The sequence below is a fragment of the Pistacia vera genome, unplaced genomic scaffold, assembly GCF_008641045.1.
Source record: "Pistacia vera cultivar Batoury unplaced genomic scaffold, PisVer_v2 Contig1132, whole genome shotgun sequence".
In the NCBI taxonomy this organism is placed as follows: Eukaryota; Viridiplantae; Streptophyta; class Magnoliopsida; order Sapindales; family Anacardiaceae; genus Pistacia; species Pistacia vera.
The window spans coordinates 654810-673893 of NW_022195174.1; the positions used below are offsets into that span (position 1 = coordinate 654810).

General features: G+C 35.5%; 1 protein-coding gene across 1 annotated transcript; it reads right to left on the reverse strand.

Annotated features, from left to right (window-relative positions):
- Positions 1-1194: 1194 nt before the first annotated feature.
- LOC116143540 (disease resistance protein RPM1-like) lies at positions 1195-16672 on the reverse strand. Its single transcript, XM_031428991.1, has 11 exons — positions 15612-16672; positions 15164-15235; positions 14855-15015; positions 14698-14772; positions 13971-14026; positions 13751-13795; positions 13242-13328; positions 12708-12826; positions 11741-11839; positions 11371-11555; positions 1195-3986 (listed from the first exon to the last, which is right to left on the reverse strand). Exon 11 carries the CDS (start codon positions 3949-3951, stop codon positions 1195-1197), a length of 2757 nt encoding a protein of 918 aa, XP_031284851.1. The 5' UTR covers positions 3952-3986; positions 11371-11555; positions 11741-11839; positions 12708-12826; positions 13242-13328; positions 13751-13795; positions 13971-14026; positions 14698-14772; positions 14855-15015; positions 15164-15235; positions 15612-16672.
- Positions 16673-19084: the final 2412 nt, after the last annotated feature.

Here is a 19084-nt window from a genome sequence, read left to right on the forward strand (position 1 = left end):
TTGTAATTGTAATACTGTGCTATATGGTTTAATTAATTCATTATATATAAATCCAATTAAATAAAAACACATCAATTTCATAGGTAACACTTGGAGAACAATTACATAGTACACAATGTATAAATTACATCCTGATCATCATATCGATAACAAACACTATATTACAAACAGATCATCATACCGATAACAAACAACATTGCACCATTATTACACCTTGATCATTTAATAGTAAATATGTCCCAATAATCGTGGTTGATAGTTCTGGAAGATGACTCATCAGTGTATTCTCACAATAGCAGACACTTCACATATTCATGGTAACATAAAGAAAAAATATAATGGTTAATCAAATTTAAGTAATAAAATGAGTACATGATTCATGTGATATTTAAGAAATAAAATTTTAGAAGTATTTGATCATTATCATTAAGCACTTATATGTGAATAAGAGAAGTCACATTTTAAATAAACTTAATGAGTAGCACATAACAAACAAAATATGTGGGGACGGATCCATAACCCTTTTTATTTCTTTTTTCTTTTTTTTTTTTACACAAGTTTATGTCCCTTTGATTAAAGCAAAATAAATGATGAAGATGGGAATAAGATAAAAATCGCGTATTTATAAAATTAATTTATATTTGTTATCTCTCTCCTATTTGTTAATGCAATATCCTTCCTCATTTATAATTTTAAAAAAAAAAATCACTATTCCAATTAATTTTTTCATATGTAAGAACGGTCCTAAATAGAGAATTCCCAGGTCTATGAAGTTTGCTACCAGAAGCTCATTTTTTGTCTTGCACATTACAAATTTCAAGATGCTCACCTTAATTAGAATGACCATAAATAATTTTACATAAATGTACAGACCAAACTAAAAAAAAAAAAAAAAAAAAAAAAAAAAAAAAACTATATTACCTTGCATGAAATATTGCCAATGAAATGGATTTATCAAGCTGAAAAATATGTCTTATATTGCCAGATTTATGTAGTCTACAAACTGTAATAAATATTTCCAAACAAATTTATATAACTCCATATCTATCGCCCTAATCATTTCTCACTATCAATAAATAACTTGAATGAAATTAGCATAAAAAGACGCTTTTCAAATAAGTCTTATTTGTTACGAAATCATACCTATTGTTTCATGAATGAGACTGCTTAGTCACTTTGCCTCTTCAATACAAGCTACTGAAAATCTTCACATGACAGAGATGACAAATATCTAGTGTTGTAATAAAAACCTTTTCCAAATGCCTCTTTACAACTTACCGATACTTCTGGAATGTGTTTAGTGAGTTTCTCCCCGTTCTCACCTTTCATCATCCAATAAATCTCTTTCAACATCATCATAAATACAAGTCTCTTAAGATATGTTAGATGCTCAATTCCTATTGGAACCTCCTTCAAAAGTGGGCATGGTCCAATCCTAAATTCTTTTAGATTAGGCATTGAACCTTTGTCTATCATCATCCATTTTAATCCTCCAAAGTTCTCAAGATACAATGCTTCAAGCTTCGGAAACCAACCTTCTTTCAAATGCAATTTCTCATCACAATACCTCATATTGATAATGAGCCTCAATAAATTAGGTAAGCCTTGAAGGGCACTTATGGGATCATTATCAGTTGTTCCTGCATAAAACAATTCTATGTTAATTAGTTTTTTAAGTTCAAAAATCCAGAACGGTAGCTTCTTAATATTCCCTTTTAAAAACAAACTTCGAAGACATTCTGGAGGAGAGGCCACAGATGATATATCAAGAATCTCTTCTTCAGATTTAGATTCTACAGCCAAACTTTCAACATTTTCCATATTCTCAACAATAACAAACAGATCCTTCAAATCTCTATTTCCAAGTTTAATGCCCAGCCTCCTCAACAGCCTTAACTGCTTAAGCTCTTCAAGAACTTTAAAATTTGCTTTCACAACTTCTAGGTTGTTGAGGTTTGTTAAAACCCCAAGACCCTTATGTATTTTGGTAATGAATCCGTCCCTACGATATAAAATTAGACAGCGCAATTTTTTTAGATTCTTGATCTCAACCGGCAGCTCAACCACAAAAGAGTACTTCAAATCTAGAGTTTCTAAGTTTATAAGCATGCCTATAGACTTGGGAAATTCTTTTATGTTTGTTCTTCTCAAACTTAAGTAGTGCAAATGAAAGAGCTTTCCCACTCCATCAGGAAGGTATTCCACAGGACAATCTTCAAAATCAAGTATTTTCAAAAGCTTGAAATTGGCAAAAACTGTACTCATGAAAGACCGAGGAAGTTTGTCTACATTGAAAAAACAAATAGAACGAATCTTTGAATCCTTGATTCTTTCTAGAGCATCATTAGTACCTTTATTTACTGAAATACGACGAGTTTTATGACTCAAGTTTTCTTCACTTAGGTCTCGATAGAAACCCAATTCGTTAGTCTTTTTGAGAAGGATCTCATGCATTAGATCATGGACTTTACATGTTCTACCTCGTCCCGAAACCTTTCTCCTTGAAACTTGAACCAAACTTCTGTCAATTAGCTCTGTCAAGTAATCTTCTGCAACTTGTTCAAGCGAGTAGTTTTTGCTATACTGGACAAAACCCTCAGCTATCCATAGGCGTATTAGCCTCCCAAATTTAATTTCAAAACCTTGTGGAAACAAGGCAAAGTACAAGAGGCATGACTTCAGATGGTGAGGGAGATCATAATAACCTTCAGATAAAACTCTGTTGCAACTTCTCAGATGGGGATCGCTCCCTAACTTTGAGCCTAAACCACCAAGTAACTTTTGCCATTCAAAGACAACCTTGTTCTTATTTGACAAAATACCACCTACAGCCACAATTGCCAATGGTAAACCTCCACACTTTGCAAGGATTTCATGAGACAATTTCTCCAGCTCCGTTGGACAAGACATGTTGAAGCCAAACGCTTTTCTACAAAATAGTTCCCATGCCTTATTTGAAGGCAAATGTTCAAGCTCATGGACATTCACAAAAGGAACTGAATGAGCAATAGTCATGTATCTTGTTGTCAGCATTACCCTACTGCCTTTTTTATTATCAAGCAAAGCATAATTAACATCTTCCCAGAAATCATCTTTCCACACGTCATCAAACACAACCATGTAACACTTGTCTTTTAAGAGCGTTCTCAATGCAGTCATCAGATTCGTCTCTTCCGTATCCTCTATCTCTACTGAAGGGTACCCCGTTTGACAATGAACTTCTTGTTTAATTTTCTTTAATAGATCTTTCTTCATGTATTCTTTCCCAATTGTGATCCAAGCCCGACTGTCAAAATGCTTCTTCACAACATCATTATCATAAATTTTCGCAGCAAGAGTGGTCTTGCCTAATCCTCCTTCACCTACCATCGCAATCATTGAGAGATTTGATTTTCCATTCACCAATAAATCAATCAATTTATGTTTAGAAGATTCAATGCCCACAATCTCTGAGTCTTCAATGAATATGGGGCCAACTCGAGAGTCATGTGGTATAACACCTCCTGTACCACTACTTGATCCTTCATCTCTGAAGTTGAAGTTTTGTCTTCTTTGTTTGATATCATCAAGCGACGATTTGATATCTTGGATAGCTGTTGCAACTTCGTGGTGCAATTTCAGTTTCTTTACCAAACGACTTATTTTACAAAGAACACCAAGAAAGCCACTGCCATGAGAAAGTTGTGCCTTCTTCAAAATGTACTCATCTAGGACATCTTCAATATGATAAGCTTCTTCCTTGAGTTGTTTTACCCATGTTTTGACACTATCATTATTTCTTCCTTCTTCTTCAGCTACAGCCTTTGCATCTGCATCCCTAAGGCACGACCTTATGCTTTCCAATTCACTTTTGATGCTTTCAACTTCTTCTCTTGCGTTTCCCAGCAACTTGACTTCTTGGACAAGGGAACTCAAGGTTTCTATAGCAAACTCCACCGTAGCCTCTGCCATATCTCAACCTTTATCTCTTACTGGATTGATGCAATCTAAAAGAATTGATGCCAAGAAAATGAATAATAACATTAAATGTTTTTATTGTGTAGCCAATATTAATAAATGAATTGTTAGATAAAATTAAATGGGTAAGTGCACAAAACATCTTGTCAAAACCTTAGAGCTGACAACAAGAGAAAATTGAATTAATTTTACTAAAGATATAATAAATAATTTATTTTCTTGTAGCTATAATTCTTTGTGACTTTTGAGCATTGATGTTATTGAGTGAAGACGTATCAAGATAACTACAAATAAAATTCAATTTTTTTCTCTTTTCCCACCCGAACAATGGTGTAATGACATTATCTCACCCTCAAACTTTTAAAAGACTATTACTACCCAAACATTAGATTCCTTTAACAGTTTTCCATTAAAAACAATAATATTCAATCAAAACTACCCTTAACTGTTTGAATTAAAAATTTATTTATTATTATATCTCAAGTCAATAGACTCAATTAACCATCTATCACCGTCTCTCCCATCTTTCAAATTCTTCAAAAAGCCTCCATTAATCAAGCAAATCACACACATCTACAAACCAAACACCAATCTTCCACCAATCTTTAAGACATCATGTCGTCATCATCATCATCATCATACTCATAGAATTAAGACCATTTCATCTTTTCTATTTTTTTTCCCCCACATAATAGAGAAAAAGAAAAACAAAAAAATCTATTAACAAACAACACCAACAGAGACATAAAGTGGTGCACTGCAGATCATTACTGTTGAAATAAACATCATCATGGTGGATAGTTTAAATCAAATGGTGTTGAAGTGAAGGCTTGAAATGGCACCGCATTGGAGAGTTAATGCGCTATCATTTTGGGGTTTAGCTGAGTTGGATCCCAACCGTTGATCCAACACTTATCCAATGGCTGAAATCCTACCTACAAGTCAACGGTATAAAAGGAGACAAAAATTAGATTCACACAATTCCTCTTTCAAAGCTTTTCTATTATTGTGTCAGTTGTTCTCTACTAGGGTTTGTGATTGTGTATAAAAATTTGGTTGTAACTTGTGAGGATCTTGAGTGATTAGGCATAAGTCATTCAATAAGGGTGTAATTGCTCTTAGTCTAAGGATTCCGGGCTTGAGTCTTTATAGGGTTCAAGTTACGTGTAGTTTCAGGTTGAAGAGAAAGATTCTTGTTTGAGTTCTTGTAAGAGTTGTAATCGTTGATACATTCTTAATATTAGTGTAGTGAGCTCTCCCATTTCTGGAGCTCAATGTGAACGTAGCTTGCTTAAGTGAACCACGGTAAATCTTAGTGTTCTTGTGTGAAATTCGTTGATTTGTGTGTGTTTGTGAGTTGTTTGATTCTGGATTGTAGTATAACAGTGGTATCAGAGCGATTGGTGACTAGATTTGGGTTATCGGAGTCTCAAACTAGATTTGGAAGATTTCTAGGGTTCTAGGGTTGTAAAAAATTTGGGACTTTCTCAATTTTGGTGGTCCTCATTCTAATTAGGAGTCTATAGATAAAAAAAAAAAAAAAAAAATTGAGTGACTCGTTGTCAATTAGACAAATTAGGGAAAAATCTAGGGTTTACTGAATCTTGGAAAGCCAAGAACAGTTCGTTGTTCTAATCAAACCTAAAAACACCTCACCATGACAAATACTACAACTCGAATGGAGATCACCCAATATTATGGGAAGATCGACTTCGATAGTTGGAAGAAGAAGATGAAGGCACTTCTCTCTCACAATAAGGTTGGTCTTGCACTAGAAAATGATCCCAAGAAGTGGTCTAAAGAGAAATTAAAGAAGAAGGAGGAGATTGACAATGGCATACAACCTGATCGTGATAAATCTCTCAAACAACGTATTGAGGAAGGTAGACAGAATCGAAACTCCTCTTACATTGTGGGGTAAGCTCGAATCCTTGTATGCTCTGCAAGCTGCACTGAATTTAGCATTCCTTAAAAGTGCTTTATTTTCATATAAGATGGATAGCTCTAAAACTATAGAGGACGACTTAGATGAATTTCTAAAAATGACTTTATTCTAAAAGGCACATATCAAGAATTATGAGAGATCAGCCTTGCTATGATATTATTGAACTCATTGACTGATGATTACCAAATAGTCAAGAATGCACTACAGTACTCTGGCACTATACCTATCTTGGACTTAATAATAGCAAGACTTAAAGCTAGGGAGTTAGAATTAAAGGTCCAAAAACGAAATGGTAACAACCTATTTGTGAGGGGTAAGCCTAAACCTAGCCAATTTGGAAAAGGAAATCAATACAATCAGGGGTCCAGAAACAAGAAAAGGGGTAAAGGGAATAATAAACAAAAGGCAGAAACTAGAAAATGCTTTTTCGTAATAAACTTGGTCAACTAAAAAAGAACTATTTTGAATGGATTAAGAAACAAAAACAGGGCAACATAGAGAGTAAGCTAGCCTCCACAAAAAACCTAATAGAAGAACCAGAGATCCTTACAGTGTCCACATCAAACTGTGCTAAGGAGTGGATATTAGACTCAGGCTGCTTCTTCCACATGAGCCCAAATAAAGGCTGGTTTCAGGAGTTTGAAACCTATGAAAATGAAATTTTTTTTATGGGGAACAACTATGCTTGTAAGGTGAAGGGCATAGGCATATAACTCTAAGGCTTAATGGGGGAAAACCGGTAAAATTGACTAAGGTTAGGCTTATCCCCAAGCTAAAAAGGAATCTTATCTCATTGGGAACCTTAGATGAAGTTGATTGTTGCTACAGGGCTAAGAATGGGAGGCTGAATGTGTATAGAAACCAAAACTTAGTTCTAAAAGGAGAAAAACGGAATGGTCATTATATCTTATGTGGTGATTTCTACTCTTAATTTTTTAACACTGCTTTATTCTCTACTAACCTGTCTGTGACTGAAAAATGGCACCTCAGAATGGGTCATATGAGTCAGAAAGGGATAAACATCCTCAGTAACCAGGGAATGTTTGGTAAGGATTTATTTCCACCTTAGAATTCAGTGAAAATTATGTCTTAGGTAAGCAACATAGAGTGAGTTTCTCAAAGGGAACTCACTTAGCCACTACCTGCCTAGAATATCTTTATTCTGACATGTGGGGACCTAAGAAGATCAGGTCCCATGGTGGTAACAACTATTTCCTATCTATTGTGGATGATTATAATAGGAAAGTGTGGGTCTATCTTCCAAAAACTAAGGACCAAGCCCTGTTTAGGTTTAGAGAATGGAAACTATCTGTAGAAAACCAGTTAAACAAGAGAGTAAAAGCCTTAAAGACTAACAATGGGTTAGCGTTTTGCAATGCTGAATTTGACAAATTTTGTAGTTAGCAAGGTATCCTAAGGCACAAGACAGTAAGAAAAACTCATCAACAAAATATGATTGCTGAGAGGATGAATTGGACCCTATTGGACAAGGTAAGATGGATGCTATTCACCTCAGGATTGCCAAACACTTTCTGGGGGGAGGCCTTGGCTACGACAACCTACTTAATAAATAGAAACACATCTACTGCCATAGATTTTAAATGCCCAAAAAAGATATGGTCTGTTAGGAAGCCTGATCTTAGCCACCTAAGGTTTTTTGGGTGTACAGCATATGCACACGCAGTAGGAGAGAAACTAGAACCTAGGTTTACTAAATGTGTATTTCTGGGTTACCAAGAAGGGACCAAAGGCTATAGACTATAGGATAGAGAATCACCAAGGGTTAAAATCATTATTAAGTATGGATGTTGTATTTAATGAAGGGGTTTTCCCTTACAAAGCTACTAACCATGATGTAGGCAGTCCCAACATATTTGAAGATCTCATTAACTCCATTGAAATTACACAAATTGAGGTGGAGCCTATGGCACAACAAGTTGATCCACCTTAGCTAAAAGCTCAGCAGCCTCCAGAAGCTGAATCACGACCAAGTGGTCCTAAACAAGAAGATGAAGAACCTGTGGAAGACACACCATAACCCCAACATGATGAACTGCAGCACTACCAACTTGCAAGGGACAGAATTAGAAAAGAGGTAAGGCTCTCTGCTAGATTTTCATAGGCAAAACTAATTTACACTGATTTGCTTGCAAGTACAGAGATTTAGAGATCAAAACCAAACTCATATGAAGAAGCTATGAGGTCCAAGGAGAAGGACAAGTAGACGGTAGCAATGGAAGAGGAAATGAGGTCATTAGAGATAAGCAGAACCTGGTCCTTGGTTCCCAAACTAAAGGACTAGAAACTGATCCAGTGTAAGTGGTTGTTTAAGGTACAAGATGACATTTTAGCTACTGATTCCCCTAGGTACAAAGCTAGGCTAGTTGCCAAGGGGTATACCCAAAGAGAAGGAATAGAGTTCAATGAAGTCTTTTCCCCAGTAGTAAAATATAAGACCATTAGACTAATGTTTTTTATTGTTGCCCACCACAATCTAGAACTAGAACAATTAGATGTGACAACTGCTTTCTTACATGATAACCTAGAACAAGAAATTTATATGTGTTAGCCAATTGGTTTTGTAAATTATAGGGTGCCTAACCATGTTTGCCTTTTACATAAATCCTTACATGGGCTGAACAGTCCCCTAAGCAATGGCATAAGAGGTTTGACACTTTTATTTTAAGCATAGGGTTTACTAGAAGTAGATATGATAGCTACTTTTATTTTGCCTTAAATGAGAATATGCCTATATATCTATTACTATATATGGATGATATGTTGCTGGTTAGTAAGTCTAAGTCTAGAATACATAAACTAAAGAATAAACCCAGGTCTTAATTTGACATGAAAGACTTAAGAAATGCTAAGAAAATCCTAGGAATGGTTATAACCAAAGATACAAAAAAAAAAATGTGAGCCAAAAATCAATCAATACTCATACCTTAAGAAACTGGTAACAAAGTTTGGAATGGCTGATTCCAAACTAGTTTCTATGCCTCTAGTCAACCATTTTGTGATGAGTAAAACCCAATGCCCCAAAACTGAAGCTGAATTAATAAGAATGGAATCTGTCCCATATGCTAATGTAGTTGGATCTGTGATGTATGCTACGATAAGCACTATGCCAGCTTTATCTTTTGCTATTTCTATGCTGAGCAGATTTATGGCTAACCTTGGTAGCGAGCATTAGACTGCTTTAAAGTGTGTTTTAAGGTATATTAATAGTTCACTTGATGTTGGGGTAGAATTCTATAAAAGACATGCTTCACTTGATTTTGTTGGTTTTGTAGATTCAGATTTTGTAGGTGATAAAGACTCAAGAAAATCAACTACATCCTATTATTTCACCCTCAGTGGAAATTGCATAAGTTGGAAGTCTTAGATACAGCTAGTGTTAGCCCTCTCATTGACTGAAGCATACTACATTACCATTGTCGATGTGTTCAAAGAGGCCTTGTAGTTGCAAGGAATATTATATGAAGCAAGTTTGACTGAGGGGAAGATAATCATCTACTCTAACGGCCAAAGCACAATTTATTAAGTAAGAATCAAGTTTATCACGAAAGGACAAAGCACGTAGATGTTCACTTTCATTTTGTGAAGGATCTAGTAACTCAAGGAGTGATTGATTTGAAGAAGGTTGCCACCGAAGACAATCCTGTAGACATGGGCACAAAGACTGTCACTCTTGCCAAGTTCAAGCATTGCTTGGACTTATTGTTTGTGAAGTAGGCAAGGGTGACAAAAGCTATGAGGGACTTGGTTATGAGCTTGATGCACTAAAGGAGTCTCAAGCCTTCGAGGTAGAGATTGTTGAAGTGAAGGGTTGAAACGACACTACATTGGAAAGTAAGTGGAGCATTGTCATTTTGGGGTTTAGCTGAGTTGGATCTAGACCACTGATCCAACACTTATCCAACAGCTAGAAACCTACCTACAAGTCAACGATATAAAAGGAGACAAAAATCAGATTGACACAATTCCTCTTTCGAAGCCTTTCTCTTATTGTATTAGTTGTTCTCTGCTAGGGTTTGCGATTGTGTTATGAAATTTGGTTGTAACTTGTGAGGATCTTGAGTGATTAGGCATTAGTCATTTGGTAAGGGCGTAATTGCCCTTAGTATAGGGATTCCAGGTTTGAGTCTTTCTAGGGTTCAAGTTACGGGTAGTTTCAGATTGAAGAGAAAGATTCTTGTGTGAGTTTTTGTAAGAGTTGTAATTGTTGATACCTTCTTAATATTAGTGCAATGAGCTCTCCCATTTCCAGGGCTCAACGTGGACTTAGCTAGCTCAAACCTTGAGTAAGTGAACCACGGTAAATCTTAGTGTTCTTGTGTGTGATTTGTTGATTTCTATGTGTTTGTAAGTTGTTTGATTCTGGATTGTAGTATAACAAATGGCAACGACTTCTTGCATAAAGACAATGCAATATGTCCATCATCGTCAATCATCGATGAAGACGAATCACGATCGCTATGACAACCCTCCGACACCATGAGCGACATTCGTGGATATCTCCTTGAACTTGTCGTCGCTGTTAGATTCGTCGATCTTGACTGCTACCGTGTGAGGGCTTTGTGGCAGCAAAATTCGGCCGCCACGAGGCCCTCATGCAGCGACTCAAACCCACCGCAAGGGCCAAGCAACCGTGGAGAGAAGGAGAGAAGAAAAAAGAAAGGAAGAAGAATAAGAATAAGAAGAGGAAAAAGAAATGAGTTGACACTTGAAGGGAAAGAAATGAAGGTTTAGAAGATAGAGAAGAAGTGAAAGAAAGGAAGAAGAGAGTGGAAAACAAAATAGAATAATGTGAGGGGCAAAAAAAAAAAAAAAAGTAACTTTAATGTTTTTTATTAAAAATTGAAAGATGAAATTAACTTTTAAGTTGTCACAATTCTGCCCTCACTCATAACTGTTTCTTTACCATCTTGTCCTTTCTTACAACGTTAATTACTAATGGATTTGTGCTTTAGTGGTAAACTTGTATTTTAAAAGTGTAAGGGTGGAAAAGTGTCATTAAGCTATATTTCAGGTGGAAAATGTAGTTAACTCTTTTTTTTTAACAAGGAACTGAAAATATATGAGATTCCTTTGTCTATTTACATAAATAGAATGATATGTTAAATTTGTGATAATAAATAAAGTGCGTGAAGATGTTAAAATACCATTAATATAAATCCCTGTTAACCAAAAGACTTTAAAATTCATTTTTTAATTTAACACTAATTTTTATAAACTAAATAATCAGTTATTTTTATTTATTTAACTCTTAAATAACAAAGCGTGAAGTCAACAAAACGATAAAATGAAATAAAAAAAAATTATTTCTGATCCAGCTCTAGATAAGAAATATACAGAAAATAGTCCAAAAACAAGGTACTGTCTTTTCATTTTCCCACGATTTCTTAGCTACCAAACAAAGCACATGCAGGTACATATATAAGAAGAAACCAACAAGTTCCACTTACCGATCTTGAAGATGAAGCACTAACTTTGAGTTTGAGTGAAACACTTAAACAACTTCTCTTCTTTTTTCTTCTGCTAAATTGGTGAAGATAAATGAATTTTTCGTATAACTTGCGACAAACCCAGATGGAAACTTCAGCTACTGAGTACTATGAAAATACTGAGTAGATTACTACGAAAATTAGATCTGGAAAAATATTTAGTTAACAGAGGAGAAGAATACAAAGATTGGTTCTTGCAAAACTAATAAAACGATGAATTTAAGTTGAATGGTAAAGAATACAAAGATTTTGTATCACAATATATAATTTAATTATAAGTTCAACCATATAAAGACATATCAGCAGCAGTAGCTTCAATTTAATTTGTTACCTGGATGTGTTAAACAATGAAAGACTTGTGCGATTCATCATTATCCTCACACCAATTCTTCTTGTTCCTTCTCTTGCTTATATACTTCTTAACAGGAAACTAACCAAGAATAGGTACATATATAACAGGAAACTAACCAATCTTCTTGAAAGGATGGGACTTGTAGAAGCCAAATTGTATATATATAAGCTTGGAACTCAATTAATTAGAACAGAAAAAGAACTTTTGCTTTTTGCTTTATTCTTCACGGTTTTTAAGCAAAGTATTTATGCCAACTTTAATTGTTCAATTGAAAAACTATTATGATTTCTTTTGTGCTGGCCTAACCTTGCCTGATGCTCTCCATAAGACTATGTTCTGGTGGAACGGCGGAATCTATGTTTTACAGGCTGTTTCTATTGGGCTCATGGGCTTGGGCTGGTTTATGTAGGTCTAACCTAGGGAGGTCTGGCTGAGCCGGGGATTTCGCTATCCCTTTTAAGCCCTTACGAATCAAATCAATTTACAAGGGTTTTTTTTATAGTACAATGTTGCATGAATACATCAATGCATAATTTACTATCAATGCTTTCCGATTGACTCATTCTATATTAGCTATGCTTCGCAACAAGAAATAGCTTCAGCTTAGTTTGTTATATGGATAAGTCAAATAATTAAAGACTTGTGAGCTTGATCAAAATATCCTTCCACCCATTCTTTTCTTCTTTGCTTAACTTTGTAGATGTCTTTAAAAAGAAAATCTCCCTTATAATATAAACATGTAATTTTTCATTTCTTATTAGATATAAGATTAATCATTATAATAATTCATAGATAAAATTTCGATAATACAAATTTGGTATGTTTATGGTTTATAATTTAATGTTCGCAAAAATACTTAAAATATCTTAAACTGTTTTTTTTTTTCTTTTTTTTCTGAATTTTAAACTATTTATACAATTAATTAATTAATCAATGGGATACACACCTAACATATGCCATGGAATGTCTCCCGTGATTCTGGTTAAACTTTCCTTGTAGCTATGAAGTCTATTTCCAGATGAAGCTGCTTCTCTTACAAACTGTCCAAGATCTCTCACTTCATGGCTGTTAAGATCAAACAAGACAGTCTGCATAAATCATTAATTATTTTTCCATAAATCACAAGGGCTCAACACTCCTAAAATAGGTCCATTATTAATTGTTTGATCTAGTAACTTTCTTTTCTCATCCAGATTCCAAAACAGATATCATCCCAATCTAAAACTACCATACTAAGAAGAGCCTCATTATATAATGTCATGTCACATTCTTTATTTGCTACTTCCTACTTTGTTCCCATCTACCTACTTACCCCTAACAAAAAATTTGAAGTTTAGCCATAACAAATAGAATATACTACAGTTATGAGTTTCCACGTCAGAAATTTATAATTAATATGTAAAACAAATATAATAAGCACACGTAAGTTTCATTGGCGACAATCAACAAACAAATATATAATAGACAATATATTACATACCTATCCTCATGCTGATAACAAACATTATTGCACCACTTTTACACCATGATCATCTATTCATGAGTGTATTCTTGGTAGACACTTCATCTGTTCATGACATAGATAGAAGAAATACAATAGTCAGCTGAATTTAAGTAATGACCAAAAGAGTACATGATTCATATTCTATTTAAGAAATAGAAATTATATATAAAACTATTCAATCAATTATCATATCCCTCTTATATTTGAATAGGATAAGGGTCACTTTAAATATACTTAATGATTAACAATATATAGTTAGACTCCTTTCTCTATCAATATTGGACATGACAATGATTGTTAAGCATTCCAAGCTTGAATGTTGAATCCCAAATTCCTTTCACTACCGATGTTGAATGTGACAATGATTATCAAGCATTCCAGGCTTGAATGCTATGGATGCTTGCTTTGTGTGTGTGTGTCTATGAGTGAGTGAGTGAGTGAAGACAGAGATGTACAAAGTTGTCAAAGATTGCAAGCTTGAAAACCTTGGTGGAATAGTTGACCCTTCAAAGCTATTATTGCTCATGTCCCTGTGAATCAGATATTTTTAAGAGGATGCAAATGGACTTTAGTAGAAATAGAATACATTTATCCAAATTACATGAATAAGAGAAGCAAAATGCTGAATTGATGGCAATAATGAATGGCCTTTCAGCACCACATTATGGATAATGCAAACAGATTTATGAACTTCTGTTAACTTACACATAGCTAAGGTTGAGGTTAGGCAAAGGGCCAATCAATTGATTGTAGGAAAATATCTGAAAGAAAGTTGCAAATATTCTTAAGAAGAAACCAATAATGACTTACAGTGTATTACATTGATATCTCATAAGTAAGACTAGAAGTTTTAAGTTGTGAACTTTTCTGCATAATCCACTTGCATTGTAATGATATCTGGGAAGCTAGTCCCACTGAAATTCAAATGTTTATGGCCACAGAAATTGAAACTTATGAGCGAATGTTTGGACTACTCATGATCTGCAAGTTTTGCAGTTGTCTAGTGAAGTGGGGATGCTACCAGTGAAGTTGTTGTCAAAAGGCCTGCTTACAACAATAGTAATTCTCATCTCATCTATCAATGACAGTTTTTTCTGAGTGCATTCTCTACTTTATTCTGCACTCATTGCAGATTATTAAAGCTTATGTCAATTGTGGTTTGTGTCTCCATCATGTTCATTCCTATTTCTCTTTATCATGACAAGCCTACCTGTTCTTAGACTTCTATCAAAACTGAAAAGGGGGGCATATGTTTTAGGGATATAGTAATACATAAAAGCCAATGCTTCTAACATGTTGACTTTTTGAGGGGTCCTACTGGATGTAAGTTCGTTTGAAGTACAGAGGTAAACACAAAAATTGATTGTAGGATACACTTACACCTACTGCATCTACTTATCAAGTAGCCACTAGCCAGTCCAAAAGAACTTACACATGCATCAATCTCATTTCTGAGCTGAAAAGTGAAAGCAAGAGTAGTCCTGTGAGCTGATTTCTTCCAAAATGACTGCAAATTTAATAGAAAAGGTGTTGATTAGTTGTTTTCAGAAAACAGTACTTGCAAATGAAGGAAAATGTGTTATACATACAAGTGCAATGCATTAACTAGTCCATCCAATCTAGGTAAGTTTCATTAAAGACTGGCATTGTTCCATTGAGCTGGTTATCAGTCAAATCCAGCAAAACAAGTTTGGTAAGATCACCAATGGAAGCTGGTATAGGTCCACTGAAGCTATTCGAATTCAAATTTCTGCAGAGAATGTCACTGAAGAGTTTCACAAACAGGACAAGCAATGATCTAAATGTTAGAAATCCTTGCAAGGCAAACCTTCCAATAATAAGAGACCACAAGAACCTGATGAAAAAACAGAAAAGAATACTGAAGTTGAAATCCTTACAAATTGACAAGTTGTGTTAGAGATCCTAATGTGTCTGGAATTAGGCCATGGAAGCTGCAGCTGGTTAGCAATCTGGCAGGCCAGGAAGATCAATAGGTAAATCATATGTTGTACATGAAAGTTAGTGATGCTTTTGCAAAATTAATCTTACAGTACAGGCTCACAAGCTTTGTCAAATTCCCAATTGACGGCAGAATCCTAACAAACCTTTGTTTTGAGATAGATCTCTGTGGTGCAGATGTACTAATCAAAACAATATCATTTGTTATTACATTTTTTCTTTGCAAATGTATGTCCTATCTATACTGATGAAGATTGAACACATCTAGCAATTTTAAGCTGTCAAAATATACTGCCAGATCTATTGATTAAAACTTATATGTCAATATAAATTTGTTATTATTTCTTTGTATCGTGCAAGAGATAAAAGGATGGAGAGAAAACCCACAAAGTCCTTAATTCAGGTGGATTCTGAATATCTGCAGGCAGCTTCCCTCTCAAGCCTATGCCTGATAAAGACTATGAGCTTCATTGAATTTTTTATTCTTGCAATACACATTGATTAAACTATTGTAGCAAATAACATCAAGTTTATACCCCTTTTTCAGTTATAGAAGCAAACAACTCTCTTGCATCCTCAATTCTACCTGCAAAGCAATACACTTGATTAAAATGCTGTAAGTATAAATGTCAGGATCCGCACCTGTTTGGATCATCAGTTCCAACCACCTATTTGCTTCATCCAATTTCCCTTTCTTGCAAGGCTTATCCATGACCACACTAAACATCACCACACAAGGCCGCGCACCTTGATCCATCATCCCAAAGAATAAATTTTTACCCTTTTCCCAATCACCCAGACAACATAAGCCATGAATACGGTATTATAAGTGATTGCATTTGGACTAATTCCTAAACTCTTCATTTCCAAAAACAATAGTCTTGCCTTCTCAAGAATTCATCCTTACAAAGACCATCAATAAAACTATTATAAGTAACAATATTTGTCCTACAAATAACACCAGATTCCTTATTTCCCTAGCCATTTCTTCATGCAACTTAATGGTAACACTGTTTTACACATCCAAAAGCAACCATTTACTAAAACAAATCTGTTAAGGCTCCACAATCTTATTTTTGAGAAATTGGGCTTAAAACCTTTCTTCAAAATCTCCCCAAAAACGGCAAAACCATGAGAAACACTTTTAATATTACAAAGCAATTCATCAAAAATGTTCGACTGGGTTGTCTTCAGATTTTATGTCTTTGAGCATTTTGATGAATTGCTTGTGTAGTATTGAACAAACTTCTTCTTAGTGAGGATACAATTGGAGAAATGAGTTGGGAATTAATCCTGTAATAAAAAAAGTAAAGAGCTTCATTAAGAGTGAAGTTACCTGATCGGGAATTTGGCAAGTGAAGTTGGTTCAGGGGGGTTTTCGAAAGAACGTAAAAGTTCATTCTTGGAGTGAACAAAGATGAAACATTTTACCTTTCAAAGATGGGTTTTGAGTGCACAAAGCCACAAACACTAACGAAATTAGGCTCTGAAAGCCATTAGTTGAAGAGGGTTTTTTTCGGGGCCTGTCAAGGTTTCTGGAGGAAATTTAACTCTCAGGCCATCCCAAGTTTGCATTTAACAAAATGGCCTTGAAATTGTTTTTCATTTTTTTTTAAATTTAGAGAAGGTGATGTGGCATAGTTAGGTTTAATTAAATACGTAAAAGGGGTTAAAATGAAAAGACTAAAACGTATAAGGAAAAATAATAATTAATGAAAGTTTTTAAAATTTGAAATTTGAAAAAGAGCCCCACCCATTCAAATCGCTTAATCGAAACCGACTAAGGCAAAAATTGATTCTTCAAACTGTAAACGCATTCTGCGCAATTTCCTGCGATAACAGTTTCTCATTCCTACAAATTTTCAACCGTAAACACATTCTGCGCAATTTCCGGCGATAACAGTCCACATTCCTACAAATTTTCAAACCCAAATTCAATCCTAAAGCTTCTTCCTTTCTTAAAACAATGGCTGACATTCACAATGACGAAGAAAACCCAACGCCTCTTCGAATCGTAGAGTCCGGCGGCGCAAGCAGTTCAATGGCTGCTCCGGTGAATGTTCCGATCAGTGAAGGTGTTCCAGCAGCGGAGATGACAGCGACACAACAAGAGAGAGAACAGGAGCAAAACGGTTTTGGCGAGGAAGAGGAGGCTGGCCAGAATTCAGGCGAGGAAGAGGAGTCCCGCGAGAGTTCAGATAAGGAGGAGGAGGCCGCCGAAGAAAAGTTATCGGTACTGTCGCTTAAGCGATGTAGGATTGCTTAAGCGATAATGTCCAAAGCATACTGAACATCTGATAAGAACTAAGATCGCTTAAGCGATCATTTGTATCGCTTAAGAGATTGATGGCTTTTACTCTTGGTCGCTTAAGCAATTTAGAATCGCTTAAGCGATATAAATGATCGCTTAAGCGATCTTAGATCTGTCAGATGTTGATTCTGCCTCTTAGAAGATCTCTTAAGCGATCTGTAATCGCTTAAGCGACCTAGAGTAAAAGCGATTCATCCCTTTTACTGTGGGTCGCTTAAGCGATTATAGATCGCTTAACAGTAAAAGCGATGAATCGCTTAAGCGATACTTTGTATTGCTTACGCGATCTAAGATCTGGGCAGATGTTAATTCTGCCTCGTATGGATCGCTTAAGCGATTCTTCGCTTTTACTCTTAGTCGCTTAAGCGATCTTGCACGAGGCAGAATCATCTGCCCATCGCTTAAGCGATTCTTCCGGAGCGTATTTTGTTTATATTTGATTTGGTTAAATTTTTTTGGTGATATTCTATTTATATCGATTTTGCAGATTTTCCAGAGCATAAATTTTAGAGAGTACGGGTTGGAGTGTGTAAGTGATACGGTACCATACTTCCCTGTGCGGGTGACAGTGAGGTCAAGTTGGGATGTTTTAACGAGAATAATGGGGATTTTACGGACACTGAGGAATGGTGAAAGGAGATTCAAAGAGACTTGTTTCAGTCAATTTTGGGATATGGACACAAAATGGAAAAAGACATTCTGGGGGTCGGGAGTGCATTATATGTTGCTGCACTCAATAAAAAGCAAAAAAAAGTACGAAATGTGGTTCGTGGTGGATGGAAAGCGACTACATTTCGGGATGATGGAATATGCGTTGGTGACTGGCTTAAGATGTGGGGAATTGCCAGGTGAGGTTGAGGCAAAAGGAATAAAGGATAGTCCGGCAGCCAAAAGGTTGGCTAACAAGGTTTTGGCGGGGAACACGTCTATTAAGCCACAGGAATTAGAGGAAAGGTTAATAAATGATGAGTTTAACGATTTAGAGACGTTCAAATTGTGCTTGGTTTTGTTTGTACATTCAATCCTAATGGCTGGTGACTCAACAAAAGCCATTGATATTGATTGGGTGACGTTTGTAAGCAACTTGAATTTCTTTAATGCTTATCCGTGGGGACAACTGTCATTTAAGCAAACCATGGAGTCCTTGCAAGCAAAAGAGCTGGCGTCAAAGCACTCCCAATGGACGAAGAAGGGTAGAAATGCCACGTACAATTTGTTTGGCTTCCCGTGGGCAATGCAGGTAAATATTAATAGTTTTTTGTTATATTTTTTTTAATATATGTGTTTGAATTATGATATGGACTGTTTTTTTACAATGTAGGCTTGGAGGTATGAGGTCATCCCTGTCCTGGCTAAGGTAGGGGGGAGGATTAGGTCTTCTTCAGTTGTGCAATAGACATTTCCTAGGATGTTGCGGTGGCAGGACCAGAAGTGTACCCATTAGGATTATAAGCAAATAGAGATTGAAATTCAATCAACTCAGGTAAGATTAAAGGATTAAGCTTTTGAATATGCACTTGCTTTAAAATGTCGCTTAAATCTAATTGAT